The sequence below is a fragment of the Cebus imitator genome, unplaced genomic scaffold, assembly GCF_001604975.1.
Source record: "Cebus imitator isolate Cc_AM_T3 unplaced genomic scaffold, Cebus_imitator-1.0 Scaffold370, whole genome shotgun sequence".
In the NCBI taxonomy this organism is placed as follows: domain Eukaryota; kingdom Metazoa; phylum Chordata; class Mammalia; order Primates; family Cebidae; genus Cebus; species Cebus imitator.
In genome coordinates, this window is record NW_016107685.1 from 1,000,223 (window position 1) to 1,014,737 (window position 14,515).

General features: G+C 39.9%; 1 protein-coding gene and 1 pseudogene across 1 annotated transcript in view; one reads left to right on the top strand and one right to left on the bottom strand.

Moving 5' to 3' along the window:
- The window catches only part of LOC108288249, a 1,977-nt pseudogene extending 546 nt beyond the window's left edge, over positions 1 to 1,431 (top strand).
- The window catches only part of DNHD1 (dynein heavy chain domain 1), a 76,571-nt gene that overhangs the window by 50,499 nt on the left and 11,557 nt on the right, over positions 1 to 14,515 (bottom strand). Inside the window, 4 exon segments of the mRNA XM_017507225.2 lie at positions 7,159 to 7,210; positions 7,346 to 7,483; positions 7,593 to 7,847; positions 12,592 to 12,748. Coding sequence (XP_017362714.1) covers positions 7,159 to 7,210; positions 7,346 to 7,483; positions 7,593 to 7,847; positions 12,592 to 12,748 — 602 coding nt within the window.

A 14,515-nucleotide genomic window follows, 5' to 3' on the forward strand; every position in this document is an offset into this window, starting at 1 on the left:
AACCTCCGCCTCCCGGGTTCAGGCAATTCTCCTGCCTCAGCCTCCTGGGTAGCTGGGATTACAGGCACGCACCACCATGCCCAGCTAATTTTTTGTATTTTTAGTAGAGACGGGGTTTCACCATGTCGACCAGGATGGTCTCGATCTCTTAACCTCGTGATCCACCTGCCTCGGCCTCCCAAAGTGCTGGGATTATAAGCGTGAGCCACCGCGCCCGGCCTATAGTCACTTTTGACTCTTTTTCACACACAACACATCCCTCCCATTTAAAAATCCTGTTGTCTCTACTTTGAAAATATACCCAGAATCCAACCAATTCTCACCACATTTACCGCCACCTGTCCTCCTCTCCCAGCCCAATTCACCGTCATCTCTCACTGCATTATTGCAACATCCTTCTAACTTTTCTCCCTGCATTGGCCCTTGGCTCCTACACCTTCTAGTCTCTGCTCCATATAAGAACAAGAATGATCCTTTTAAAAAAATGCCAGAAAGGATTCTGAGGTGATGGCAAAGGCAACATCATTTTGAAATCTCCCCCAAATGCCCACACAAAAATGATAGAACAATTAGATAGTAAAACCAAAAGCCCAAGGATAACATTTTCAACAAATGAGGACAAGGGATCCTCACAAGGAACAGCAAGAAGAGGCCAGCCAGCCCTGTCCACAGCAGCCGCAGTGGCAGGGGCTATGGCACCAGTAAAAAGAAAAAAGTGTCCGCCTCCAGCTTCGTGCAGGGTATCAGCATAGAAGCCACGAGTCAGAATAAAATGATGCCCTCTTAGTTTAGCAGGGGGACCTGTGGAAAAAGCTGCCAAACCTGTGCCATCTAAGGATCCCAACTTTGTGCACTCTGGCCACGGTGGCGCAGTAGCGGGCAAGAAGAACAGAAACTGGAAGAACCTGAAACAAATCCTCGCTTCAGAAAGGGCATTGCGGGGCAACTGAACACTCCTCGCTACTTCAGTATTGATGCACCTCCATCCTTTAAGCCAGCTAAGAAGTATTCGATGTTTCAGTCCTTCTTCCCAACTGCACAGACCCCTAGAGCAAACCGCGGTTCAGCACCATGGAAGACTCTTCCTGCATTCGGAGGCTACCCTCCGGCGTTGTCACCGGCTACCTGGCCCAGAGGAAAGCCACTAGCGTTGTTCCCTAAGCCTGAGAAATGCAGATTAAGTGGAAAGCTGTTTCAAAAACAGACTCTGGACTCGTGATTTTGTTTCATAAAAACAACCTTGTTCTGCTGTCAGTCTGAAAATGCCAGTGCTGTGCCTTGGAAAGAATGTTTGACTTTAATTTAAGGGTTTTTTTGAGTGTGTATTTTCCCTCGGATTGTGATATTTCCTGCTGAATTAAATTATACTTCAGTTGTTGCCTCAAGTAAAGGTGTTTGACAAGAAAATACAATAAAGACATACTTTTCATTAAAATGAAACCTTAATTATGGAAAACTGTTCTGAAATTTTAAAAAAGATATAATGCCACATTTTGAAATAACATACCTGAGAATCCTTCCCCAGAATGTTCAATACCAACATATATTCTAACTAAAATAACTAGATTTCAATAAAAAAGAAAAAAATAGGCAAAAGAACAAGAGATTTTGTAAAGAAAATAAAATTAGATTATTGGAAGCTTTTTGATAGCAACTCATAATGCCCTAAGAAAACAGAATAACATATTTAAGATACGCAAAGGAAAAAAGTGTAAAACAACAATTTTATATCCAGCAACACTAACTTTCAAAAGGTACAAACTGTTATCAACATAGAAGAATTTCAGAATTTTGTTCCTACAAGCCTTTCCTGAGGAATTTAGTAAAAAGTGACCTTCAAACAAAATCACTAGAGACATCAACATAAGGACTGCTGGTAGGCTTAAATATATTGTTACTTACAGAACTAAGATTAAGTGAGGGATAAGGAAAGAGTATAGTATGAAATAACGATGTAGAGAATGCTGGTGGTTCTCTTGCTTGCCAGGTGGACAAAGCCTACCTGAAGAATGGAACTCTGAAGGCACATTGGTTGATTACCCAATAGCTATTCCCTTCTCCCTTCCTCTATGGTTGTAGAACCATCTTCCACAAGGCACTGAGAATGTCGGCCATTTGGTTTCTCAGCCTTTCTTATAGCTAGAGGTAGACACATGCTGCAGACTTTGATGGTGAGATGTAAAAGTGAGTCTGATGGGGAGTTTCTGGAAAAGATTCCTTTTCCTGGCAAAAAGTGAGAATCAGAAACAAAGCGCTCTTGTTAACCTTGCCTATCCTTTTCTGCCTGATTTTGCTTAAGAATGGGATGCTTGACGTTGCAGCTTGTCTTGCAACTATGAGGCAACAAGGCTGAGAATGAAGAAACAAACAAACAAAAAAACCAAAAACCACTTTATCGTGACCTCCTCCACCACACACACCTCTCTAACAGAACCTGCTCTTACCTATAGCTAAAAGCAGGAAGGAGTGATGGAAGGATACAAAGAACCTGGTACTTGATGACACTTTTGAGCCACTGAACAAACCTTGGAAGCACCTACTTCAAGACTTCTGTTTTTATTGTTTAGGCCACTGTGGCTGATTCTAGCTGCATCATGAATTTCTTAGTTATAAGTACATACATAGTTTTGAGTTAAGATTATTTAATCCAAAATCAACCCCATACTCAGGCCAATATAATAGACATTTATAGCCAAAAACAAGCAGAGCTGAAGACTGTAACCTGCCCCACCATAGACAATCTTCTAAGAAGATCTGCCCTTACCTATAGCTAAAATCCAGTTATTTTGCACCAGGACACATCCCCTTGCCATAGCTTATAAGTAAATCATGCAATCTACAGGAAAGACTGAATCAATCATACTCCTTGTCTTGAAAAGTTGAACTAAATCAGTCTCACAGACAGGAAAACTTAGAGAAGATCATATAAAGTCAAGGAACGAGTTGGTGTCATAAAAAGTTTAAGTTATTTGAAAGAAGTAGTAATAAGGGAGCAGAAAACCCAGAGGAAGCAGAGATAACTGGTCTCAGGAATCAGGGCAGGGGAACTGGAAAGATGCACAGAGAGAAGAGATGAAAAAAGAATAAGAAATTTGAGAGACAGGGGCTCTATTCCTGATGTTCTAGTTTCAAATTCTGTGAAGACGGGTGCTGTTACTTCTTCTCTACCTTTGAATGTAGCAATTGTCTGTTTTGTGAGCTCCAAAATACAAGACAAGCTTGAAGAGCAGTGTTTCAAGGTGCCAAGATCTAGGAGAGTGCTCAGGCAATATGGTGCTATACAAAGTCAGTTGTAATTCCAAGCAATGGAAAGAAAAGCTAGTCTATTTTCAATGGAATTTGGCAAAAGAACATACCAACAAAACAAAACAGAAATCACTTAACCTCATAGCCAAGGAAAGAATGAAATAAAACACTGCTTATAATGATAAAATGTTGTAAAAATTTTAGATATGGTATCTCTGTCACCCAGGCTGGAATGCAGTGGTGTGATCATGCCTCACTGCAGCCCCAAACTCCAGGGATCAAGCAATCCTTCCACCTCAGCCTCCTGAGTAGCTGGAACTCCAGGTGCACACCACCACACCTGGCTAGTTTATAATTTTTTTGTAGAGACAGGGTCTCACTGTGTGAGACACACAACCAGTGTGTTGCTCACACTGGTCTTGAACTACTGACCTCAAGCAGTCCTCCCACCTTGACTTCCCTAAGTGCTGGGATTACAGGCATGAGTCACTGTGCCTAGCCTTAAGAAGAAATCTGAAATGAACTAAATCAAATAAACACAATTTACCTGCCATTTCTAAAGGATCTGGGGCTTCCATTGACAATTTATATATATTGCTATAACACATATAAGTCAACATAGAGTTGAATTTTAAAATATCAATCCAAATTGAAAGGCTTTAATGATGTAGATCTTTACTATAGGTTTCCTTCAGTGAGTGACTCAGACATTCCACACAGAGCAAAGCTTCTTGTTAAACATATTTACACAACTCCTCATCCCTCCAAGGTTTCTTTCTCACAGAGCAGCAAAAACAAACAAACAAACAAACAAACAAAAAACCTTTCCTTCCCTCTCATCTATAAATCTACTCATGGTCACACTGCTTCCCTCTGTATTTCCTCTTCCTGGTCCCACTGCTCATACCTCATACCCTGAAGAGACCTTTCCCATGCAGTCCCCTGGCAAAAAAATCACGTTTTCGTTCTTTACATTATATCTCTAAGCTAATTTCAGCCATCCCAACAAAAATGTACATCAAGAGAGCATATGATTAAAATTAGTCAATCCTTTGTCTCTTTTCAGATTTGTCTTACCAAAAATATCAAAAAGATATTCCAATCTTAATAGGATATTGCCATATTAAAGTTAATATAAGAACTTTAGGGTTTTTTAATTTGACATCTGACAGATAAGAAAAGTGATTATCTGATTGTGTTTTCTGAGTTTTGAACTGCAGAAAACTTCTCATAAGGTTGTAAGGACATCAGATAGTAATATTAATACTCTCTTTTTTAGCTGTAAAACGTTCTCTGGAAAATGCTGGAGAACACAGTTTAAGACTGGAGAATAAGTTGCAACTATTAATAATACATTGACAATTATTTTACTGATTAGAATCTAGTCAATGCATTTCTATTGGAAAGGGGTCCATTTTTATTGAAAAGGAGTTAATTTTCATATTTTTATATGTAAGTGGGGCTATTGAAATCGTTTTGCAATTTAGCTAAAAGGCCATAAAAATGTTGCCTCATTTAAATAAAAGTTTTCTCAGTTGGATGTATGTCTCTTAAAGACTACTAGTATTGTTTTATCTGCTACATATTTATCTTTATTCAAAATTTACTCCATTTTTTAAACTTTTATTCTAGATTCAGGTGTACATGTGCAGGTTTGTTATATAGGTAAACTCTTATTACGAGAGTTTGTTGGACCAATTATTTCATCACAGTACTAATGTTAGTACCCAATAGCTGCTTTTTCTGGTCCTCTCCCTCCTCCCACCGCCACTCTCAAGTAGGCTCCAGTGTCTGTTGTTCCCCTCTTTGTGTCCAGGAGTTCTCATCATTTAGCTCCTGCTTATAAGAGAGAAAAGCAAACACAACAGAAGCAAAAATTGACAAATGGGATCTAATTAAACTTAAGAGCTTCTGCACAGCAAAAGAAACTATCAACAGAGTAAACAGACAACCAAAGAAGGGGAGAAAATATTTGCAAGCTATGCATCTGACAAAGGTCTGATATCTAGCATCTATAAGGAACTTAAACAAATTTACAAAACAAAAAAGTTTTAAAAAGGACATGAACAGATACTTTTTAAAAGACGTACATGCAGCCAACAAGCATATGAACAAAAAGCTCAATATCATTGATCATTAAAGAAATACAAATCAAAACTTTTTACTTTTTTTAAAGAATTTAAGGACAATAGAACTTTGGTCTGGCTAGGCATGGTGGCTCATGCTTGTAATCCCAGCACTTTGCAATGCCAAGATGGGGGGATTGCTTGAGGATAGGAGTTCAAGACCAGCCTGGGCAACACAACGAGACCCCCATCTCTACAAAAACTTTAAAAATTAGCCAGGCATGGTAGTATGTGCCTGTAGTCCCAGCTACTTGGGAGGCTAAAGGCAAAAGATCACTTGAGCCCAGGAGGTTGAGGCTGTACTTCTGCACTCCAGCCTGAGTAACAGAGTGAGACCCTGTCTCAAAAACAAACAACAAAAAGAACTTTGGTTTTGATTACTCCATGATATTAATCTGATTTTCCATTCAGATATTTTTTCTTCAAATTTTGTAGAAAAGTTTGAAGAATGGTACCATGAACACCCTTATCCATCCACTTAGATTCAACAGCCATTAACATTTTGCCACATTGCATTATTTGTTTTTCCTTCTATCTTTTCATTTTCCTAAACAATCTGAAGGTAAGATACAAGCATCATGACATTTCACCCCTTAACATATCAGTCCATGTGCTTTTTTAAAAGTAGAAGGGACAACCTAAGACATGGCAGGTAAATATTGTCAGCTTTACTAGAATTTAGAATACAAATTCAAGGGTTCTTTTGCTCCATTTAACCATTCAAAAAAATACTACAACATATTTATAACATGAATTAGTACCACATATGAGAAATGCTGTGAAATGTCTGATTTATCTACCTCTTTAATACTAATAGTAAGAAGGTACTATCTGTAGCATATATTTCTATATGTTGAGCACCATACTAGACACATTGCCTCTTTTAAATCTTTAAAAATTCTACAGGTTAGGTATTTTCATTATTTCCACTTTCAGACTAGTAAACCAATGAGTCTGACTCCAGAGCCTTCCTTCTTTCCACTGAACCATGGAAAACAAATATCAATAGTTGCTATCAATTAATCTAAATTTATTTGGGGAAAATAATGTGCCCCGACTGATGTATAATTTGTAAAAGACACAGGCTCATCTCAATGAATCTTTTTTGTCCTTGTCACCTATTCCCTAAAATTAATGTTATGTCTTTAAATAGTCTTAATGAACAGATAAAAGTTGAATGGGGAAATTAAATAAAGTATCGATGAGTCAGATGTGACCGATTGCATTTATTGATTTTACTTGTGACAGCATTAGTATCCTAAATAAGGGAAAAGTGAAGATGTATTTCCACTCTGATGGTTAATAAGTGTGAAGATTGATAACCAATGATAATTGGTAACCATAAAATATTTCAATAATATCGATGAATTAATCCATATGAAATGAAAAAGAGCTATATGACATAAAGCAAGTATTGAGCAAGCAGAGCTCTTTAAACAAGTACAAATTAACTTAGAAATAAAATTCAGTAGTAAATGAAATGAATTATGGCACTGGAGTAAAACCTTACAGAGTTTTGAATGAACCAGTTTTGGAAGGACAATGTACTCACATTCTTTCATACATCCTCTCACTGCAGGCACATACACGTGAATTTGTGAGCAAAAACATTCCCTGACCCTTCTACCCACAACACACATGTACAGTACCCAGGTTAGAGCTTCACCATCCACACCCAATGCCTGACTCTATACCCTGGACCTCCTGCCTGCTTCCCATGCCGTTCGCACTTGTGCCCTTCCCCTCCTTCAGCCTTCCTATCCCCTGCCTACATCTCCCTAAATACCTTCAGAGTACAAGGAATCCAAGGAGGTCTTCAGGTCTGCAGACTGCATTACCTTCATGCCAGGATATGGAGAAGGAGCAGAAATGGGAAAACAATGAGGGATTCAAACCCGGTTGTACGCTTCTGATTACTCAGAGGATAGGAACTGGGAATTCCCACAGCTAGCTCTCCGCTCAATCCAGAATACCTGCAAGGCAGAGGCCTTGACAGACTGTAGGCCTCCAGTTAGAATCTGGATCATATTTTCAACACAGGGCACATGAGACAGTTGGCCATGATCATCAAAGACCAGATGTGATGAGAGAAAGGGTTTCTGCCTTGGGGCCTGTAAAAGAAGGGTCAGGAAAAATCAAGGGGCTAGATGTCAGTATACATTCCTCACCATGTGGCCCTGGACTGCCTGCCACCTCCACACATGCCACCCACCACCTCACTTGAAGCATGTTGGCCACAAAAGAGGTTATTTCCTCTTCCAAGATAGAAATGAGGCTCTGACAAATCATGTAGTCGACTAGGCGGGCAAATTTTCCCAGCTGCAGCCACCACGCCTCTACTTGCTTCAGCTTCTGCTCCAGTTGCTTGCGCTGTACGCTCTGAAGGTATATGGAGCCTTGGCCTGTCCTGATCCTGTCACAGTTTTGTACTCGCTCCTGTAGGCCCTGTTGCATGTGGTATGTGTCCTCGTGAACCTGTGAGCATAGAGTGGAAACTCACCAGAGATAGGGGAATGGAGAGCAAACCAGCCACCCGCCGGTCTGTGCAAACTCTTGGGTCTTGGAGTCTGGGACCTAGAACCTAGATGTACAGATGGAGGGTTCCTTTTTAGTAGAGTTTACCCCCGTCCCGGCATCCCCTCAATTTTTCAGATTATGAGACTGACGCGCTGCCCACTGCTCTAAGAGGGCCTCTCATCCTCACAATTTTTAAATGACCAGAGAAGATGTGAAATAGAGAACATATATTGAGAGGTCACAATATGCTAATGGGGTAGGCCAGGGCTGTCTACTGAAAACCCCCAGGGTGGAACTCAAATAGAAAATGTGTGTATATGTAAATATAGAGGTTTACAATGCATAGAAGAGATAAAAAGAAAAAGATGGGATAAAGAGGCTAAACATCAATTTCAGGATATGGACTCAGGATGACAGTGAGGCCAGGTGATGTGGCTTGCTGAATAGCATGATATTGCTTTAGGTTATAGTAGAAGCTGTTTCTGGGTACTGATATAGACTTTCTATTAGGGGAGAGGGAATGTGGAATAAAAGCCTGGGAGCCTTTTTGTGGGTTCTTTTCAGATCTAGGAAGTTCCTCATTCATTTTTAAAGGCTGCTGACAGTTGCCAATGCTCTGGGCTTTAACTATTGAAGAACAGAGAAGAGATACCAGAAAGCTATGCTTGGCCAGATGGATCCATTGTCTTCCCTGCTCTCCTGTTCCTTTTGATGCTCCCTAGAGCCTGTGATCAGAACTGATTGGTGTCTGTGAATTATACTTCCGGTATCCATGAGCCCAAGCCCCAATCTTCTCAGACCCAAGCATAAGACAAGTAAGTCCTAAGCATGGAACATCATACACAAACATGCCCTATGCATATGATGATTTTGTATATGAGACTCAGTGAGGTGTTCTCTTCCATGTTCTAACAATACTCCCAGTACCTAGTGCTTCCCACTTCATAACCCTTAGTCCAGCGCCTCATCATTTTGATATTTACATAACTCATCCACTACACTGCAAGCTCCTTTAGGAGGGGAACTCTGTTATACCTTATTTCATTTTTCTATTGCTTAACACAGTGCCTGGTATGGGGTAGTTCCACAGTAAATGTTTGTAAAAAGAATGTATAATCTCACATTGAAAGAGCCTACTGAGTGCCATTAGGATAAAATCATACAAACAACAACAATAATAATTGCTAGTACCACTTAACATAATCAGCAGACATTTTTAAAGCACTGGTACTAGGGGTGATAATGTCTAAATTATGAGAAAAAAATGTTTAGGATGGGCACAGTGGCTCGTGCCTGTAATCTCAGCACTCTGGAAGGCCAAAGAGGGTGGATCACTTAAGTCCAGAAGTTTGAGACCAGGCGGGGCAACACGGTGAAACCCGATCTCTATAAAAAATTAGCCAGGTGGGGTGGTATCAGCTGCCATTTTTATATATATATATATACACATATATAGTCCATAGAATATTTGAATAAAACAGTGAATGAGCTTGGTCTAAAACATATTTTCTTAGATTGGGTTCTCTAGAAGCAGACCCCAAGACAGGGATTTGGAGAAATGTGATTTACTGTAGGAATGATCTTCAGGGAAACAAGAGCCCATAAGGGAGTGAAGAAAGCAGAAAAGAGAGGTGGGAAAGTACCCAGCAAGATCTCAGCTAAATTCTATTTTTGGTCTGATCTGGAGTAGGGAAGGAGGCTTTGGAATGTTCCAATAGAATTGTAGAGTTGTCATGCCTTGAAGCAAGTAAGGGGAAAAAAAGGCTGAGGAACTGCTCCCTGTGAGAGAGACTAAAGAGAAGTGACCTCTAAATTCACTACGTATTTCTGGTTTGGAGACTGAAGAATGAAAAAATATAGTAATAAAGGACCAAATTTTGAATAAAGATAGGAGATTAGATAACAGAGTAGTATCAAAGTGAAATTTCCTAATCTTTGATCATTGTAGTATAGTTATAAAAGAAAATGTCCTCGTTCACAGAAAAAATCATATTGTTATATGTAGGGGTTGCTATGATTTGAATGTGTCTCCCAAAATTCATGTGTTGGAAATTTAACTGTCATAGTAACAGTTTTAAGAGGTGGGGCCTTTAAGAGGTAATTAGCCATGAGGGCTCCACCCACGTGAAGGGATCAATGTTTTGATCATGGGAGTGAGTTAGTTATCATGGGAATGGGGTCCTGATAAAGAGGATAAGTTTGGCCTGATTTCCTCTCTCTGCCTCCTATTCATATCTCATCACTATGTGATACCCTCCACCATGGGATAAGACTCTCGCCAGATGCTCTTGAACTTCCCAGCCTCCAGAACCATGAACCAAACAAATTTTAATTCTTTGTAAATTACCCAGTGTTTGGTATTCTGTTATAGCAACAGAAAACAAACAAGACAGGGATAAGGGGACTGATGCCTGCAATTTACTCTCAAATGATTTAGAAAATAATGTATGCATGTTTAGAGAAAAAGAAAGAGCATAAATGATAAAGCAGTGGGAAAAATAACAATCTATATAAAGGGTATATGAGAGTTTATATACTATCCTTACAATTCTAATAATTTTGAAATTATATCAAAATATAAAATCACAGAAGGAAAAGAGGAGGGAAGGAAGGAGGGAGGGAAAAAGGGAGGGAAGGAAAGAAGGATGGAAGGAAGGAAAAAATGAAGGAAGGAAGGAAGGGAGGGAGGGAGGGAAATAGAGAGGGAGATGAGAGAGGGAAGGAGGGAAAAGAAAAAAAATATGTATTGGTAAGAATGAAAGACAAATGAGGCTAGATGAGGTGGCTCACGCCTGTAATCCTAGCAGTTTGGGAGGCCAAGGCAGGTGGATCACCTGAGGTCAGGAGTTCAAGATCAGCCTGGCTAAGATGGTGAAACCCTGTCTCCACTAAAAATATAAAAATTAGCTGGGCATGGTGGCACACACCTGTAATCCCAGCTGCTTGGGAGGTTGAAGCAGGAGAATCACTTGAACCCAGGAGGCAGAGGTTTCAGTGAGCCAAGATTGCACCATTGCACCCCAGTCTGGGAGACATTGCCAGACTATATCTCAAAAAAAAAAAAAAAAAAAAAAAAAAAAAAAAAAAAAAAAACCTTTGGCTAGAGTCACTGGGGGAAGGTGGAGGAAAGGAAAGGCACCTAGAAATTGACATCACTGATGGGAATGCAAACTGGTACAACCACTCTGGAAAACTGTTTGGCAGTGCAAAACATACATATACTCTATTCTAGCAATTCTACTCCTGGAATGTATACTCCCCAAAAAATAAGCACTCATGTCTACCAAAAGACATATACAAGAATGTTCCTAACAGTATAATTTATAATAGTAAAAAACTGGAACCAACCCAAATGTTCACAATAGGAGAATGAATATATAAATTGGGGTCATTCAAACAGTGAAATACTACAAAGCTATACAAAAAAAGTGAACTACTGCTACCTAGAACATTATGGGTAAGTCTCACAAACATAATGTTGGTGAAAAAAGGCAGGCAAAAAGGGGCACATACTGTCTAATTCTAGTTATATGAAATTCAAAATGAGACAACATTAACCTGTGGTGACACAGGTCAGAGAGCTGGTTACCTTTGCAGGGCTATTAATGAAAGAGGCACCAGGGAGCTTGCTGGGGTGCTGGAAATGTTCTCTATCTTAATCCGGGTATACAAATGTATGTCAATACAAATACAAATGCAAAAACTTCAATAACTGTATGGCTGAAATTTGTCTACTGTATATGAACTATACCTTAGTATAAAAATTAACTACTGAATTTCAGAAAGTTACAACTATTTTTGTAACATTAAAAACAAAGGTGGGATTGAGGAGCTGAGAGGTAGAGAAAGGCTGTGGAGCAGCTCACCCCCCATCTCCTGCCTCATTCTTAAATATTTAAGATCTCAACCAAAAGCAATCAACAGAAGTTATTACTTCTTTCTAGGAATAGAAATTCCTTGAAGTCAAGGCAAGAAACTTCAGAGTTCTGTCCTTTGTGATTAACCTCCTCTGATGAAGTTCAGAGAAACATGTAGAAGCCAAAACCAGGCTCATGCCAGGCAAGGTATGCCTCCCTCACGTTAGTTATTTTCACAAATTCTGAGTGGGCCTCCTCTCTCAGAACTGGACTATTGATACATGGTAATTAGCCATAGTCCTGTGTGAATATCCAGCCCCACCTGATAACAAACCATGATAACAGGCCATGGGCAAAAGGCATATACACAGGAGGGCCTCCCAGAACCCTAGGCAGGGAATGTACATCATAGATGGAAAGTATGCATAATTAGGAAGGACTCCACCATTGCATCCTTCTACTAACCACAGTGGCCTCCCAAAAGTTCAAGATAGGTTCAAAGATAAGCTCAGCAGCATAAAAGACCAGGATTCCTGTTCTCAAATTCCCTAATTCCCAAAAGTCAGCACAAACAGACAAAACAGACATTGTCATATTCCTTCTCCTCCCTGCTCCTAGGTCAAGATGAACCCTTAGAGAAAGATCAAGTCCAAGCCTCTGCATACCTGTTATTGATTCATCCATCCTCAAGTAGAAACTGCTGTGGCTGGGCAGAAAAATGGCTCTGATCCAACTGTAGAGTCCAGGTCACACAGTGGATCCCAGGAGAAACTTAACTAAGAGGAGGCTGAAACTCTGGGAGCTCAAGTTGGAGAAAAGGTCCACAGTAAAGTAGAGCCTCTTACCAGTCGAAGAATGGATGTGCAGAGGTTCAGGCAACGATGGAGCAGCCGTACAGCCTTATGCTTCTCCTTGGCTAGAGCTTTCTGCAGGTCCTGCAGCTCATAGCACCGATCTAGTTCCTGGGGTAGCCAGGACGCAGAGCACAGCTCCTGCAGAAGCCTAGAATCAAGGGCTAAGCTGATCAGAGCTGGCATCCCAATCATTCCTTGGATACCTTTGATCTCTTCTCAGCCTAGCTTAGCTAAGACTGAGCAAATATTTATAGAGACTGTAGTATTACCAACAGTAACCAATAGTCTCAGCACCCTCTCAAGAGTTTTTTGAAAGAATACAAGCCCAGAAAGCTGCTTTCTCAACTGTACAAGCTGAGAAAAGGCTTGGGGTGTGTGTAAGTGTTTATACCTAGTGATCTCTCTGCTAGAAGAGAGGGTCAAATAGGTACCAAGGTCTGACTTAGAGGGAGAGACAGCAGAGCCTTTTTCCTTGGAACAGAGAAAGCTAAGGGTCCTAAAAGTTTAGGTGGACAGGTAAGTTTTAGGATTAAATGTGATGAAACTTGAACTTTTCTATGGGCTAACCATCCCTGAGGAGGCCCAATCCTGTTATCCATACCTGCCAAGCCCCAGAGAACTCCACATTTGTAAATATCCTTGAAAAAGATAAAAGACTTCTAGTAATCAGACAAGATGGGCATCATTTATTCAGCGCCTACTGAGAAGTACCAAAAGTGGCACTTTGTATTCACAGTCTTATTTAATTCTCATTACAGAGTTAAACCTAGAAATCTTTATCCTAGTTTGAAGATCAGGAAACAGAGGCTCAAATACTTTGCTAGTACTCAAGGTCTAAATAAGATCTGTCCAGCCTCCCAAGCCTTTATTCTCTTAAATTACCCCATGATGATTAGGCTAGACTGGAGAATGAAACTCCCTAGAGCAGAAGTTGCAAACTGGGTTAAATTCAGATGAAAAAGTTTTTCAAAATGAACCACTAAGCTAACATACAGTGTTTTAATAAAAATTTTTGGTTGAAATTTAAGCTAAAAGTGAGAAATTTCACAAAATGTGGACTTCTAGGAAATCCTAAAAAGTAAGGTGGCTTGGCAGATTAGCACCCAAAAAAAAAAAAAAAAAAAAAGTAAGGTGGCTGATCACACGTGACCTATATTCACAAATGGCAACAATTAGTTGGCACTGAGTAGTGACTGTCCTCTTTAGATGCAGTCTCCAGATTTCAGTTTCCATGCTCCCTAAAATCTTTCACCTAACCCACTGCATTCCTTTGATACTTGATGCTTAGGCCCTTTAGGCATCTGAATTTGCAACTCCTATCACAGAATATGCCTAAGAGTAGCTGAGGAGTTGTGTAGGGGAAGCAAGGAAATATTGAAAATAGGAATAACCAACCTTTTCAAAAAAAAAAAAAAATCCAAGTAATACCTTGGAAAGAACAGAGTCTGGATTCAAACAACTGAGTTAGACCCCCCAGATCGGACATTACACGTAAGTGTGTGAGTGCAAGTGGTTTAAGATGTATAATTACCTGGAGAATATATGCTATATTCTCCACGGAGAATACATTCTATTCATGAACTAGAATAAAATCTAGTTCAGAATATATATTCAAAGAAAAAAGCTGGTTATTTAACAGTATGTAAGGTATGATCGCATTTTGTATACGTGATAGAAAAAAGACTAGAAAGATATGCAACAAAATGTTCACGGTGGTTATTAGGAGTAAAGGGTTTTTTTCTTTGTGCTGTTTTGTATCTTTCAGGCTTTTTACAACAAACATCTATTACCTTTAGTAAAACGAATTTTGGGCCGGGCGTGGTGGCTCAAGCCTGTAATCCCAGCACTTTGGGAGGCCGAGGCGGGTGGATCACGAGGTCAAGAGATCGAGACCATCCTGGTCAACACGGTGAAA